Source organism: Rhyacophila brunnea, unplaced genomic scaffold (genome assembly GCF_057557595.1).
Source record: "Rhyacophila brunnea isolate RB1 unplaced genomic scaffold, BYU_Rbru_1.0 scaffold_10, whole genome shotgun sequence".
Classification (NCBI taxonomy): domain Eukaryota; kingdom Metazoa; phylum Arthropoda; class Insecta; order Trichoptera; family Rhyacophilidae; genus Rhyacophila; species Rhyacophila brunnea.
Window position 1 is genome coordinate 35,009,260 of NW_028232752.1, and position 17,531 is coordinate 35,026,790.

The window sequence follows — 17,531 nt, forward strand, 5'->3', positions numbered from 1 at the left end:
AGACTATATTATATTGCCGGCCGAAAACAATTAATTTTATTTATACGCTGTCACGATAAAATGAATAATAAGTACTAATAATTTTGTTTATCGTTTGTCTTTATATTGAACCAAAGAGATTGGACTCCTCCCCATTGTATTGAACGTAGTAAAATTGAGATTTTTAAAGTTTAACCCTTTCAGGGGCAAATTATGAAATCCATTAGGAAAAATTTTTCTCATGACTATTTCTTTATGCTTGGTGGATGAATAAGACAAAAATATATATTTTTTTTTTTCAACATTCGATAATCTAGAAAAATATGTGTCCTCATATGGGGACTCAGCACATGTAAGGTTGTATTTTTTGTTTGTATGCAAGTTTGTCATTTGAAATTAAAATGGAAAAAACGTTCATGGGATATGGAGTATACTATTTATTTTTAAACAAGCAAGTTAAACATTAAAATTTTACATGTTTTAAGTAGGTAGGTATAATAAAAATTTAGTTTGTATGAAATGGTTCCATACATTCCGGGCAAAGAGGCACTTTACATTTTTTACAATTATATCTGGTCTTTTTATGGCAATTTTTTTCATGGCATCTTGATGCAAAATTTGCCGTGGATTTCCCAGGGTAATGCCCTTTATTATCAAACCTCAAATCAAATGGCGCTTTGGATATTTGACGTTTTTTGGGTGGAGGAGTGGTTGAACACGGGCGTCCCCGATTTTTTCTATCTCTAGTTGTTTGTCCTTGGTAAATAAGTGACATCGCCACTTCACTTCGGAATTCCAAGAGATATTTCTTACTGTTAGGGTATGCTAAGCGCCATAACAGCCAAGCATTAGCAATGGTGGCATTTAACATGTGATAAAAAATTCGTAAGTACCATCTCTTATTTTTTATTGAATGTCTGTATAAGGCAATGAAAAAATCAAGCAGGTCTACCCCTCCCATATTTTTATTGTATATTTTAACTATACATGGTCGTGGCACCTTGATAATTTTTTTCTCCTTGCTACTCCATATATCGGCTTCATCTGTGGGCTCGATTCCACAATATGTGGATACAATGTGAACCACGGAATTATCAACCCATTGTACCACACTAACGTTATCGCTAGATGTCGTAATGGTATGTGTGCCTCGTCCTTCTTTTTGTATGTCCGATATGGTCTTCAGTTTACTGCGAGCATCACCGAGTCGATTAGCTCGACAAGTTCCAATACAATATACTCGATTATTTTGAAGATGTTGCATGATGGGTACTGAAGTGAAGAAATTGTCAAAACAAAGTTTGTGGTTCTTATGGTACAATGCTTGAGACAGTCGCAAAATCACATCTCCAGTTGCACCAAATGCTGATGCAGTTGGCTTGTTTGAAGCTCCTTGATAAATTTCAAACTCGTACATATAACCTGAAGCTCCAGCTCGAACCCAAACTTTTATGCCCCAAGGATTTGGTTTTGATTTTATAAACTGCTTTATAATAGACCTACCTTTAAATGGAATGATCATTTCATCTATAGATTGGTGTTCTTCTGGTGATACAGCATTTGCAAATGTTTCAGATAGCTTTGTTAGTATTGGCCGTATTTTAAATAATTTGTCTGTGGTGCCAGGCATGTCCGCATTGTCAACAAAATGGATATAACGACGGAATAATTCAAATCGTTTTACTGACATACTATCAGCAATAATGTCACATCGCAGACCTCTTTCCGTTGACCAGTACTGCCTGATCCTGGCATATCTGATATAGGTCATTATTATATTCATGCCCAAAAATATTTTTAATTCGCCAATCGTCATTTTAAAGTTATCATATCCATTTTGAGTGGCATATAAATTGGAATTAAGTACAATAAGATCCATCAAATCGTCTGGCCAAAGCTGTTTGAAGAAGTCAATAGGCCTTTCTCCGTGAAATAACAACTCATGCTTTCCCTGAAATTTAGGTGCGTTATTGGCGTGCATATTTTCCTTGCCTGAATACCATAGAAGTGGTTGATCCGGCATAGGGAATACCGGAGTAGTTTCAAATTGTCTGGTTGCAGATGGTGGGGTAGCTGAGGTCTCAGCATGCTCCTCCTCTTCTTGTGCCGCTGGCTCATCCTCATCAATAATCACTTCATTGACATTTCGTATATTCCAATCTGGATCAATAGTATCATCATCATCAGAGACATTGTCATCCTCAGAGTCCTCAGGAAACTCAGTTACAATTTCCTCAATCTCCTTCTGTGTCAGAGGTCTATATCTGTAATATCTTTCGCCGTTATTCATCCTGTAACAACAAAATTAAGGAGTTAAATAATAGGTATGAACATTGTTCACATATATGTCCACTTAAAATATATATATATTACAAATACATAGCATTTTTACCAATATGAAATTTATCTGTCCTCAAATGTGCACTCAGCACATTAAAGGACATTTATTACCATTCATGCTCTGAGTGCACATATGAGGACAGATAGAAAAAACAAGATTTTATATGAAAAAGATGCAATTTTCGACAAAATTTATAAAATAGGTTATGCAATAAACATGTTAACATTATATAAAAAAATACTTACTTGAGTAAAACACAATCCTCAGAGAAAAAAACGATAATTAGTTTCACATATTCAGCTTTCTGACAGATCAAGCCAATGGCTGACTTATAAATGCCAATAATAAAAATACAGGGTATATATCATCCATCTATTGATTTAATTAGAAGCTTCAACACTTATATATTTAATTAGTTTGACTACTTACCCATAGACGGCAATAATTTATTATTTAAACATAATTTTACTATGTGTCCCCATATGAGGCCAGATCCCATGAAAGGGTTAACTAGCGGAATATCAGCTTGCTCGTCATAAATTAATGAAAACGAAACATTTATGCACGCAGGAGATCTAACGATAAACTGAAATGTTATACTATGTGACATTGGAGTGGTGAGAATTGTTTTTCGACACAGCTTTGACTGTGTGAAAAGCTTCGCAATGGATATTTTGACGACACATTTATAAAAATACATACAGGTGCTCGCCAAATTGAAGCACGAATATGTCAGATTGGTAAACGTATGGAGAAGAGGTAGGAAGGAAGCATTACAGTCGGGTTGTCTGTATTACGAGACTCTTTTGACAGAACCATCCATACTGATAATGTTGTTTTTTTTCGGGATATTTTGACTCAGTACTTAGTGAAAATACAAAATTGCGAATTTTTCGCGTAATTTTAATGGAAAAACAATAAAAAATACATGAAAAAACATGCAATAAAATTACTCAAATGTATGCATTTAAAAAATGTGGAAAATAAATATTTGGTGTTAAAACTTGACGGCCACTCAAAATCAAATTTTTAGCTTAATTCAAGAAATAAAAATTAAAAAAAAACGTTGAAAAAGTTTAAATAAATATACATTATCGTATGCACTTAACAAAAAAATTTTAAGGCAAATTTATTGGTTAAAATATCAAGTCACTAAATTTAAAAAAATAATATCTCTCACGATATAATCTCTAAAACAATAAAAGCACGTGCACAAACGTAAGCCAATAATAGACAAATTGATGACCTAATAAAAAGTTAAAAAAGTTTGTTGGGTGGTTCTAGTTAACGTTCATCAAATATTTCATATCAAATATCTCACGCACTATATGAGAAAAAAAATTAAAAAGTATACAGAATTGCCCATTAGTTATGCGACAAGAGAATTCACAAAAAAAAAATTTTTAAACCCACGCAGTCAGGTTTTGCATACAACATTGGTTGTCCCAACGTTTAGCTGGAACACCCAATTTGAAATTGGAATTTTTCGGTTATTATAGGTGCACAAACGAAAAAAAATCGTGCACAAACAAATGCACCCAAAAAAAGTTGGAGTTTTAACATTGGGTGATCCAGGTAAATGGACCTGATAATATGACAGATGGCAACATTTGAACATTTTGGTTTTCCTAAAATTTGACAGAAGCGTAAAAGTTGTATTCTATATAGACGTAGTGAATGTTGCGCTGTAATTTTGTGAGGACAGGAATAATTATGATCTCATAGTAATCACTAATCATGGTTTTTGAAGCAGTCGTTGTTGATGTTTTGAATAGGTTTTTGGGAGATTACGTTGAAAATCTTAACAGAAATCAATTGAAAATTGGCATATGGGGAGGTAAGTGGGGTTATCTAATTTATTATATTATTTTCTCATTGTTGAATTTTCTTTCATTGCCGTGATACAATATATCACGAGAGGTACATGGATGTGATGGGTTTCAATAATAATATTCAAAATACAATGTTATCTTTTCTATGTCAATTAAGATTGCTATCTACAGTAGTTAGGTAAACACTGCATGTTAATAAGATCATGTTTTTTTTACCAATAACCAGCGCCTTATCTATCTGTTGGTTTCCAAACTGTGTTGATAGCTTTGAAAAATTCATAAAAAAAATAATGTTTGAATGGAAGAAAAAATATTGAATCCTACCAACTGGTAAAATCCAAAGTTTTCTTTTTCCACATCTCTCCTGATTGTGGATACCATTATAATAGGTATCCACAAAGAGAGGCAAACATCTTAATGAGTAATAATATAAATTAATTAAAAGATCAAGAAATGAATTTTATCACGGATAATCGGATGTAAACCCATATCAACAACATGTTGATCTCTATAACAATTCCGACCATGTCCGATCCTAATAGGATCATATGGGCCTCCACAGAGCAGAGGTTTGTAATAACAGATTTTGTTTTTACGAGAAACGGATGTCAGCCACTTGCTCAACCTATTAGGTCCATATTCTGACTCATACACAAATTGAAAAACAATATGTGTACTTGTCAGACCCAGGATTCGACCCTGGGACCCTTGACACTATAGGCCGGCGCTTAGCCACGCGGCCATCGAGGGTTTCTATCTGACAACTAAAGCTGTTACTAGTGGTCAAAATGTAAATTTACTGATTCAAGGGATTGTATTAATAATTAAAATGTTTATGTTTAAACCGGTATTTTTTTCAAAATTAGTTAGAGGGGCATAAATTTAAGTGCCCCTCTTCTACCTACCCGGTTCTTCAATTATAACTATTTTAATTACCACTTTGAAAACTTTGCAGGTGATGTCGTTTTAGAGAACCTCGTTCTTAAACAGAATGCCCTCGATGAGTTGGATTTACCGGTACAGACTGTATTCGGACACCTAGGTGAGTAGTTATAAGCCAATGTCGGAAATACATTTGAGTTAAACACTTGTCAATTGAATCAATTATTTTCATGCGTGAACATTACAAATTACAAGTTTCAGATGTTCACAACAATAAAAACATAAACGTTTAAAAAAAAAGCTGTGTGATGAAATAAAATACAGTACTCTCTCAGTAATCCGCCACCCCAAAAACCAGACAAGTGTCCAATTAGTGAAAACGGCGGATTATAGTGCATACATACAAAATATGGTAAAAAACAGGTATTTCGTAAAAATAGTTTTTTTTTTGAGAAATTTGTACTAGCAAATTACGGTTTTATTTATAATCAAAATCAAGTATTTACTACATTATACATATTTATAAACTAAGTTTATTAACTAGATATTCTTAAATGGCATAGGATTCCTGGCTTTCCCTATGACCAAAAGCTTCAGTTTGTGTGTCACGGTTGCATTGGAGCACGGCATAATTATTGTGATGCGGTCCTTGGGCACTTTCCTCCCTGGTACATTATTTTCTTCACGATGAACGTACGTTTTACAAAGGAGAAGTTTCCAAAATCAACCCGTCTCATCTGCTTTGTATACTTGTACGCGGCGGACTACTGAATTTGACAATTGAATACCGGCGAATTGTAGAGCTTGATTTTGTGCTTTCAACTAGTAAAAATAACAATGGATTATAGTAGTTGTCGGATAATCGAGCGGCGGATTACTGAGAGTGTACTGTACATACAAAATTATTTATAGGTACTTACATACATCGAAGTATACTGCATGAGCTTATCACCGGCCTTCTTTGCGCTTAGGCGGAGATGGCAGACCGTGATAATGTCATGGCCAAAGAAGCAGGGGTGGGAGACAGAAACGCACGGTGTATGCTGTTGTTGCTGGTTTATTTTATCGTAGATACAGGGTATTGTCGTTGGCGGTGGGTTGGTAATGGCGATTTGGCGGGCTGCAGATGTGGTGTCGCGGGCTGGGCTGCTGATGCTTGGCATCCGAGGCGAGAGTCAGTGCTTGCGGCTTGGCGATGCGGTCTTTTTGGCGGTAGATGCTGGCTGGGCTGGAGATGCTTGTAGCTTCGCGTCCGAGGCGAGAGAAGCTTTGCTGGCTGGTCGACGTCCGATACGAGAGAGTGATTTGGCGGTCGATGCTATTCGTTCGGCGTCAGCGGCAAGAGAGAGAGCTTTTTGGCGCGCGTCCAACTGTCAGATCTTGGCGGCGTCATGTTCCTCCGTCGGTCGGGAACCTCCCTGTTTTACCGACGGATTGACTAGTGGCGGCGCGAGCGGCCGTTTTCGACAGACCGCGTCTGTTTTGGCGGGAGCGTGGACGAATTTGAATTTTGGTATTTTCAGTGGAGGTAGGCTCCGCTCGGTCGGGGGTTGCGAGAGCCACGAAAAGTGGACGTAGGCTGTGGTGTTATGGGAAAGTTGATGGTTCAGTCCGTCCTTTGAGGTGGTCTCCTGTGGGAGACCTTCATCCGGTATCAAGCTTAATAGGTTCCATTATTACGGATTTATAAAACGTCATCTACTTTAACCTGATGAAGAATGGAGTTAGGCTGTGGAGATCTGACAAAAATAGTGCACACTAAGCTTTGTCAGTCATACTTATTTATTTTCATTGAGCTAAGAATACAAATTGCAGATAGTGTTAGTTTTTAAAATATGATTAAACGTGCCTAAAGCAAACCATAATAAATAAAAAATATTCTATTTAAAATTATGTATGATTTTATGGTAGTTTTTTAGTTTTACGTAGTTTTGAATATTTTTATTGACTGAAAGATCAGATAGTTCTCGAATATTTTCCTTCTACCCTGATAAATTGAGAGTTAACTGTATATCATAAGTAGTATTAGTAATAGATGTTTTTAACCACATGGAATCATTAATCCGCAACACAGAATATACAATGACTTGAAAATTTAAAGGGCTCTTTTTTGTGATATGTTTTCGATGTAGGCATTTTCTACACCTGTAAGCTAAATCACCATTGGTTAGATATCTACCCTCAGGTTTTTGAAATTGATTATGTAATCAGTGTTAAGTTAAGAAGTATTATCGATAGCAGAAGTATTATAGTTAGCATTTACTTGAACGTATACCATTGTAGGTATGTAATTGAATAATAGTTATCTTTTTATACTTTGCATTTTGAATAATATAGTGTAGGTACTTATCAGTTTTAACAATGCAGTAAAATTATCAACCAATGAGTAATTAACGAACTACATAACTCACGTATAATGAGTTCATTAGTTTTTATTTTGTGATATTTCAGTATTACCAATTATGATAAATTTTTGAATACTTTTTAAGAATTTTTGGAACAGGAATTTCAATAATAGTATCTAAAATATTTATGAAGTAATATTTCGTTGTCCTGTGTTCATTGCTAGATATACCAAGACACTAATTGGTTGTGTCAAAAGGTCAACTGTTTGAAAATTAACATAGGGACCTGATTGAAACTCATAAAGTTGTCATACCTATCTGTTTATGTACTCAACTTTTTTTGTCAAAGTTACGAACATTTTTATTATATACATAATTAGAAATCCAACTAGAATATTTACAGATACGTATATATTTGAGATATCACATTGTAGTAGTCAGTATTAGCTAATTTCACATTGTTTTTTGCCATATCCAGTTTTTAATTTGCAACATCTTCAGTTTGGTAATGACCATTTCTGACATTCCACATTATATAAAAATTCGTCACCGTACTGGCAGAAGTTGGTAAGTAACATATTGATAGTTCTGAGAAAACAGCGAATGAAAATTTGATCTTTTAGGATAGAGCCTCTAGCTTCAATATATATAGTTTCGTTAATCATTATAACATCAAAATATAAATTGATTTATGCTGATCTGATACAAATAAAGTTTGGAATAAATAGATAAACAAATGATATTCATTTTGTTGGTTTTTATTTAAAAGGTTGCACTTACAAAGTTTTGCTTCTCAAAGAATGAGTGCAAGTATAAGAATAGATACTAAGACGTGAATTAGAAATAAACAGTGGGTTGATGAAATTAAATCAAATTAAAATAAAATATCAACATTAACATGTAAAAATATTATAAAATTCGACATAAATGGATGTGAAATAAAAATAACATAAATAAATAAACATAAAAAGGTTGTAGATATGGAAACAATGATTCACAAATTACAGAATCATTGGCACATTAATTTAAACAGTAAAAATGTTGTAAAGTCACAATCAATCTTAAAAATTTTATTATAATAATTAAACCACAAAAATATTGACTTAAGGTAAAAAAAATCTAATCGACATGTTCCTCGTTATCTTCAGTTTCCGTTTCTGGTAGTATGTCCACTTTGTTTTAGATGCCGGTAAACTTTTATACCATCCATGCAGTTCTGTTGGAATCACTCCTAACTTGCAAAGTCGTTCGAGATCCTTTTTCTTAGCAATCGATATAGGAAGTAGACTTTTGTATGCTGGTTTTAAATTATTTACAGATTCAAGACTTCTTGCGGCTCTACTTTTTGTTATGTTCGTAAATATTTTTTTATATTCACCATTATGATCGTATCGATATTGAATTATATGAGGAAGCTCTTTTTCAAATTTTAAACCAATAAACTGTGTTTCTATTCTCGTCTATTTTTCTATTACTAATTGTACCCTTGGATAATGCGGCAAAATCGAAAATTTCAGAATAATCTAACTGCCTTGTTTTATAAGGGCAAGCAGATTTACAATTTCTCGTGGAACGGGCAGAGCGGAAAATATTCAGCAAATCTTTGAGACTTTCACGGTTGTTTTTTATCGTAGTAGATTATTGGGGTTCCACCGTCCATCTTCCTTTTTTCCTTGACGTTTTATTACATTATCACAACTGATAATGGCCTCTGCAATGAGCCCGAAACGTTGAGAAAAGAAGGAAGAAGGACACACGGTGGAAACCCAAAAATCTACTACAATATTCAGGAAATCAATCATGGAATACCCAGACACATGTTTTTTTTCTATGTTCGATTGCGCTGTGGACAGAATTTACGTCCATATGTGTATGACCTGATTCTAGGAATTTTTGCTCGATCGTAGATATTCCTGTGGTAGTTACGATATGTAGGAGAAGTGCTGCAATATTCTGATTTCTGTTCTGTCCGCCGCATGTATCATAGAATAATCTCAAGAAATGAATTTCAGAAGGCAGCTCCTTAGCCCAGTAAAATAAAGCACTTCCAACTTCATTACTTCCTCTTTTTCCATTCAATTTAGTCCAAGAGATACAATAGGCATCGTTTGGTGAAACAGCTTCGTAGACGATTAAGGTATAAACATTAATTTTCCTTGAATAATACATTTGGGAAGTTGAATCAGAAGGAATTCGCAAAACACTTTCCATGTCGAATATAGCAGACATGAAATTCCGATCTGTCTCGCATCGGTTTTTATCAATTTCTTTTGCTTCATTACGTTCCACCTATCTCTGCCTATGACATTGATATTCAACCTCTAAAGAAGCTCTTACTGTGCCAATTGCATTTTGATACCTTTGACAAAGAGTGCAGAGATCTTTTTTTGGTTTATAAAACGAGATGTTGTAATTTTGACCAAAGATGCCGTTTACACGTTATGAATGAAACAAAATCAACTTTCTCGTCCTTACATTCAGCAACATTTATAACTGGTACAATTTACCAATAGAAAGTGACGCATCCAAATATTTTTTCGATGGTTTTCTGGCAATAATGTGATTCAGTAACAGGAAACTTATAATGTGATTTTTAACCCTAGTGACCGTTTCTTCGGGGGTTTTGTTAATGGGGGTGTGTTTTCCTCATTGGTCAGGTTTGCCATTTAGACCTAAGGAGTTTTTTGCCTTGAACACATTTATTATAGGTCTATCACTAATGTGCAAAGTGCTCATAAAGAATTTTTAACACACACTATGAGCAGTGTATTTCAAATAATATGATCTGGATAATTTATGATTCGGTCTAATATTCGCAATTTTTTTTCGAATAGGAGGATTTTCATTAATATTATTAAGGTAATCCTTTTGTCTTGAATAATCTAAACTCCAAAATGATTGACAAATCTCATCTCCAGAAAATATATTTGTGCATCGAAATCTACATTTATCACAATTAACTTCTTTACGCAGTTTGCCTGGCATATCATGATCACTTCCTTTCTTGTTTTTGTATGATAATCCATTTTTACGGAGAGATTTATTAACGTTGACTGCCCAATTACTGACGATTACAGCGAACTGACATCTACGTAAGATTGACATTCGACACATTGCTGTCAGGCACAAATCAGTAAGTGCACACCTACCAACTTCTTCCAGTCTATTTTTTGATAGTAAAGAATATTATGAGTGGCTTTTAACGGGAAGTGACTTTACCAACAATTGCTTGACTATAATTTGCATTAAAGTACTTACCGATAAAATAAATTGCTATTTCTTGAAAAACTGGAATAAAAATTTCACCTACTGAGTTATTCCAGACGAAGACTTGATACCCAAAAATCTCGCTGTACACTTAACTCATTTTTCTCAATTTTGTCACCTACCAACTTCTGCAAGTACGGTGACGAAATAATAATTATATACTTAAATTATTTAATATTTTTGATAAGTCAATTATTTTTTTAGTTTGATTGAAATAATACTACACTGTTGAATCATGGTGATTTGTATGTAGACCATGTTACAAAAATAGTTACATATATCTGTAAAAGATCAGAGAGAAGTTACCTTTCAGTCAATTGAATTGTTTTATGTTTTATATCAATTCTGCCATATACATTTTATTGAAACTGGCTTTGTGTTCCAAATTCGTTTTTTTGTCAATTCTTGTTCCATCCACTATCAGGGTGATTTTTGCTTTATCATCTGCTACCCTGGAGAGTGTGGTGGAGTTGCACTTGTACCAATCACAGTGGTTCTTAAGCCACTGCTGCGTTTTCCGTTGATCTTTCCTTGGATAATAAGTTGGGAAATGTTGTTCTTTTGTCCTATTGATGTGGCCAAGGTACTATAGTTTTATGGTTTTGATATTATGCAGAAGTTCTCGGATACTAGTCAGTCCAAGGAATATTGAGGATATATTTATACAGTCCACATCCTTAAGGCTTCAATTATTCTCTGTGACATTCCTTGGCTTAGCTTCCATCCCTCTATGCCATAGAGAAGACATTACAGCCACCATATTATGCGGTTTAAGGTCTCAATTGCTAAGGAGGTGTATCATTTTGAGACTACTTGCTATCTCAATTCTTGTTTTTGTTTCCTAAGACTGGTCCCATTTATAATTGATTCTTCTCCCTAAATATTTATATATTTATATGGTCATGCATTTTATTTGTTTGCTATTAATTACAAAATCTGGATCCTGTTGATAGTTTTATTTTATTCAGGTTTATTTTTAAGGCCATGCATTAGTTGAGGCACGGTCTAAAAAGATCGTTGCTAGGCGATGTGCGGATTGCGGGTCGCGGGTGCAAAAGACGCCTGTCAAACGAAATATTATTTCTCATATAAATCCAACATACGTCCATTTTATGTTCTGTTTATTATTCTATTAGTAACAATAATAATATATTCATTGACATGTTTTCTTTTTAAAGTAAATGGGTAACGTTTTTAGTCATCTTTACACGATTTTAGAATTAATTGGCCCGTCGCCATCACGCAGCAAAGTGACGTATGTCTGACTCGCCGTTCTCTCAATGAATGCGAAGCGAGTACAAAATTTCGTCGCGCGTACAGTTGAAAATTATTTGGCGTTTCACTGATGCGTCACCTTAAACCATATGAGTTGCTGACCTCGTTAACTTTTTCTACAGTTAAGCGAACGCCGCTGTATCGTCAGCATACCGCATATTGTTTATAATTTACCCATTATCTACAATACCTGCCAATTCATTCAGTAAGGCTATCCTGAAAATAGTCTCAGAATATAAGATAACGAGTGGAGGTGACGATATATATCTCTGTCAGACATTGTGCCGAATTTCTGTCTCGCTACTGATTTTGTATTCAAACTTATTATTTTGCCGTTTGTTTCCAATATAAATTAGCTATAAGTTGAATGTCTCAAGCATCGGTGGCTTTTCCTGGAGTTTAGCATATTTTACTATAGCAAAAGCTTTTTCGAAATTGACAAAAAATATGAATACAATATCTACATTAACATCTAATCATCTAGCAGCTAGCTTATTACCAATAAGCAAGCTTTCAATTCTATATTTCATCGATTAGTTTGTCATTTAACATAAGTTCACATACATAATAATTACAACTGATTTTTTTGTTTCGCCTTCTCTGTATGAAGTGGTCTGCAGTTAACTTTATGTATGACCAAACTGACAGTCTATGTTTATCAGTCCTTGGATACAAGGAAAATAATTCTTGTATATAAAATATTGCATTATCTGCTAATATAATGTTTATCTACCACTTCAGTTGTTGTTGATTTGGCTCTATGTAAAGACAGTTATTTCTATCATCAGTTGGATATATTATAACTACAAAGTGTTTATATTGAAAGTTATTTCACGGCTATTTTGATGGAACATTCGAGTGAGCTGAGATATGGTTGGTTATCATGTTGAGGAAAAAAATCTTTGAGTTTTGCGCAACTCTAAACAATGAATGTACTGACAAAATATCAAAAGCTTGTATCAATGCTGAATAAATATAAGTGGTAATAGTGTATATAATTTTTTCCTCCTATATCAAAATAATATTGGAACTATGAAACTATTTGGTTTTTTGCATTCAGAAATAGCTGAGACATTAATTAACATAATTTGCCCAAACTATTTAATCATGGCGTTCGATGAAAAATGTTCCACTGCCCCGATTTTTTCAGATCTCTCAGTGATGCTGTGCTCAGTCTAGCGGCGGGACACAAATTCCATATTGAATTATTTCATGCATTTGAATATAATGATACAAATACAAAAAAAATACTAAAAACTCTATGCTTGCGATCATATATACCTACTAGTATAGTTACGTCGGCGGGGGATTACAATTCATTTAACGTGTAGTGAACGGCCTTAACTTCACTGCATATTAAATATCTTCAAAGGATAATGGAACATTTATTTTTCTTCTTCCATTGCAGGAAAATTGGTTCTCAAAATACCATGGAAGAATCTATACGGCGCCTCGGTTGAGGCCACAGTCGAAAGGCTTTTCCTGTTGGTGGCACCAAACCAAGAGGTCAAATATGATCCTGAGAAGGAAGACCGCCTGCTTCTGCAGAATAAGCAAAGCGAACTTCAGCGGGTTGAGGAAGCGAAGAAAAGAGAAGCACAGAAAGGTTATTTGTTATGGCAATAATTATTGTTTATATCAAAGATGTTGAAGAAAACCTTCTCTATTAGAATGAGCCTAAATATGTGAAACTGAAACAGTAAAATAGGACTCGTGGACTACCGCTTAAATTAGCTGCAATCAGAAATGCAACTGCATGCATTTCAACACAATTTTAACACAATTTTTTATTTACAGTTTCAGTCAATTCCATAAATTATTATTATTATTATGTTGCAATCAAAGTTGCTGAATGTTTGTAGTTTCAACGTAAATAGTATATTATGATGATACGCAGAGATGTATTGGCTAGAATTAATAATACATAGTAACAATCTTGTTTTAAATTTCTCAACAGAAAACACCTATATAATTTGAAAACACTTCTGAGAAATATAATATAACTGCTAGAAAAAATCTTTTTGAAAAAAATAAGACACCCAGTAGGTTTCACGGCCTTGTGCTTTGTTTGACCACTAAGCTATACGTGTCCTATCTAATTGCGACAAAGTTAACTAGTGTTTTTTACAATACTCTGAAGTGCTTTCTGAATTGCGTTACTTATTGGCAATCAGCTTTTGTATTTTAAATGAAAGTATTTATAATTGAGGCGTCTAATTCCAAAAAGCGATAAGTCCACATTTGGTCAAAATCGAGAAAAAAATACACACGTATTCTTTGTATAATATTACACAATACGTAATGATCTATAAATTCCAAACCGCGACAAAACCCTACAAAAAAAAATTTTTTAAGTCTCGACTTATTACAAAAAGCCCCAAGTCCGTGTTTCATATTATTTAAAGCTTGGTTGATTTCGCACGTATTTAAGTCAACCAATGAGGGAACGTTCAATATTGTAAATGGCGTCTCCCATGCTGTAGCATCTGGTAAACTCATGACAGTGCCACGGAAATATGTGCCTAATGCGGAATAAATTAAAAAGTGAGGTACGAGTAGCGCTACGTCCAATTTTATTCTGCCCATATTTATTACATTTAAGAGTTTATCAGCTGAAACAAATTGCCATTTGGTTCTAATTTTGACATAGAATACAACGGAAAAAATAATCTTACGTTAAAACAAATAATTGAAGCTTCAAACATAAAAACGTTGTTTCCCCCAAAAATGGAATTATGGACTTATCGCTTTTTGTAATTAGACGCCTCAATTTGTTTTTGTTAGTTGTCCGTGGTATTTTCTCGCATGGGGACGTTTTATTAAATTAAATCACTGTAAACTCAGTCAAAGCTCAACGTGGCGACGTCAGTCTTGGGTATCTTCAAAAAACTGCTGATGCTTCACAGCCAAACGTACAGCCTCATGATACGCTCAATGGAAACCGAGTGTGGTTGGGTATAATGGTTTGAAGTGGTCCGTATTTGTAATTAGACGACTCAGTTATCTTAACACTATACGGTCCGCGTACCTACACCAATATCCGGTATTTTTAAATGAAAATCAACAAATTTCGATCACGAAGTTAAAAATGCTATAACTTTTGAACCTATTGATATATTTCAATAACATTTTCAGAAAATACTTTAAATATATCAGTGCATCAAATTGTGTCATTTATTTAACACTTGTCAACCTCTGGCCCGCGTTCCATAAAGGTAAAGTATATAATTTGTAAATTTTCGTAAATTGTTTATTATATGTTATTAGATTAGTTCAATTTGTTAAATATAATGTAAAGGAAACAGCCTATTGATATAAAGCAATCACAATATATTATTTTTAATTAAAAAATGTAATTAAATATTCAAATACAAAATGTTTTACACCGCTATAGAATACGTATCAATTCATTTTTAGCGCTACTACTCATATCTCTGATTATCAAATATAATAAAATAACAAAGACTTCACACAAACTGTGAGTGTTTAAAAATAAATGCACATTCATTCCCGAACGAATACTTATTTAGTGATTTATTGGTTTTACGAGTTTTATGGCTGAGGCCTAGCGATAGAGGCAGTGCAGTGGCGTGCATATTTTCGCGTAAATTTAAATAATAAAAATGCACACATATACATTCCCACCGCTTATTACAATTTGGTATTTTTGTAGGAATCGAGACAATCCAATAACAGTGCAGAGGCGTGCGTAAAAAAATCATATAACAAAATCTAAGAGCAATAAATTGTAAAACAAACATCCATATTCCACAAAAATATTTGAATCAACACTCAATCTTATGGATACCTTTAGATAACTGGCTAGGCATGAAATAATTATTGGCACATAATAATATAGTGTACGAGTAGATTTAAAACAAATTAAACACTAAAACTGAAATTATTTGAAATAGTTTATAAAACTATGAATGTAAATGAACTAACAACTAATACACTTTTTTAAATGATACGAAAAAAAGCAATTACCAATATGTAGATGTAGAGGTACTTTACACTCTTTGGACATGTAAATAGGTTCTTTTCGAAGTTTATGTGAGGAACACACTTTACACTTTCTTCTTAAACGTTTATTAGTTGCGGAAATCCCCGGAAATATTTGATGTTGTTTTACACTGCCAGAGAGTCTTTGTAATGAAGTAGGTGAACTGGTTTTATGGGTTGAATCTGTATCAGAAGATGTAGAAGGTGCATGCGTTTCCGCAACATCAATTGATTCAGATGTCTGTATATCCTCGATCCAAACTTTATGTTCAACAAAAAATCGTGAAATTTCATTTTTCATTATTAGTGAAATGTACATAACGCAATATTTGAAAAACCGCTTACGTGGAATAAGTGGATTTGTCGGCCAATAAGAATGAGTCGCTTTTCTGACAATGCCCATTATTATCACCAAACCGAACCACTTTTTCAACTCCGACATGGTTATGTCCACACATTTTTTAGATTTAGCTTTAGGACTTAAATTATCAGTGTCAAATGTTACTCTTGATAATCCTTCAAATGGCTTGTTCTCTCTCGGCGGATCATCATCGTTCCATCATTGTCGGCCTCAGTTTCTGAATCCTCAGAATCACTCGCGAAATATGTTGTACTTGGGCGTGTTCTCAAAGGAGCAAATGAGTCTGTTTCAATATCACTAAAATCTCCGATATCTTCACAGTCACTGGGAATATCTGACATACAATCCGCATAGTTTTCCTCTAAAAACGATTGGTCCTCCATTTTAAAAAGTTTTTTTGGAGATAAAACTAATAAAAAATATATATCCTAGCTAAAATATACTTAGATTAATTATTTTTTCAATGAAATTAGTGCAACAAATATAAATAATAATAGCTATTATTTATGCAGTTACACAAGCAATAACCTCCCGAAAAAAGCGAACGAAAATAACGCGATACAAGTTCACATTTATAACTGTTCTCATTTTCAAGTTAAAATTTCTATCATGGATGATGAAGCATGGTGGACGTTTCATGGGTAGTAAACCATTAAAGACAAAATATCAAATAGCACGCAATTTCATAGCTAAAAATCGCATTCATTTTTTTTTTAAAAAGAATGCAGGTTCATAAATGGTTGACTGCCACTGAAAAGGGTCGACAATTAAATTTCGAAGTTGAAGTGACGACACTGGAATATAACATTGAGTGTTTATTACCTTTTTTTGTTTATGTCTCGTGATTCACCCGCCTAGAAACGGGCTTGTAACTAATTAAAAAAATGGTATAGGTACAAAAAAATACTGAATGGTATTACGTCCGCCATCTCTGTAAAAACACCGAAATATTTTTTTTTCCATCGTGATTTTACTTCTTGCACATGTCATTCAACCATCTGTCGATAGATCTTGTAACCAAATATTAAATTTAATATTTATTTTTCACAGTAAAGATATGTGTAAGTTAAAACGCCACATCGGCGTCACCGGACCGTAACGTTCGGCTCGCTAAGGACGCCAATGTGGCGTTCCCGGACCGTAAAGTGTTAATTATTAATATAAAACTCACATACAGTAGAACCTCGTTAATTAGAACACGGATAATTCGAAATTTTCCTTGAATTTCGTAATTCTAAATTATTTCA

General features: G+C 33.9%; 1 protein-coding gene across 1 annotated transcript in view; it reads left to right on the plus strand.

Annotated features, from left to right (window-relative positions):
• Positions 1-3,960: 3,960 nt before the first annotated feature.
• Positions 3,961-17,531, plus strand: part of Vps13 (vacuolar protein sorting 13C) — a 103,012-nt gene continuing 89,441 nt past the window's right edge. The window contains exons 1-3 of the mRNA XM_085953718.1: positions 3,961-4,157; positions 5,108-5,194; positions 13,330-13,527. Of these exons, the coding sequence (XP_085809844.1) occupies positions 4,058-4,157; positions 5,108-5,194; positions 13,330-13,527 (385 nt within the window). The 5' untranslated portion in view covers positions 3,961-4,057. The remainder of the gene's footprint in view (positions 4,158-5,107; positions 5,195-13,329; positions 13,528-17,531) is intronic.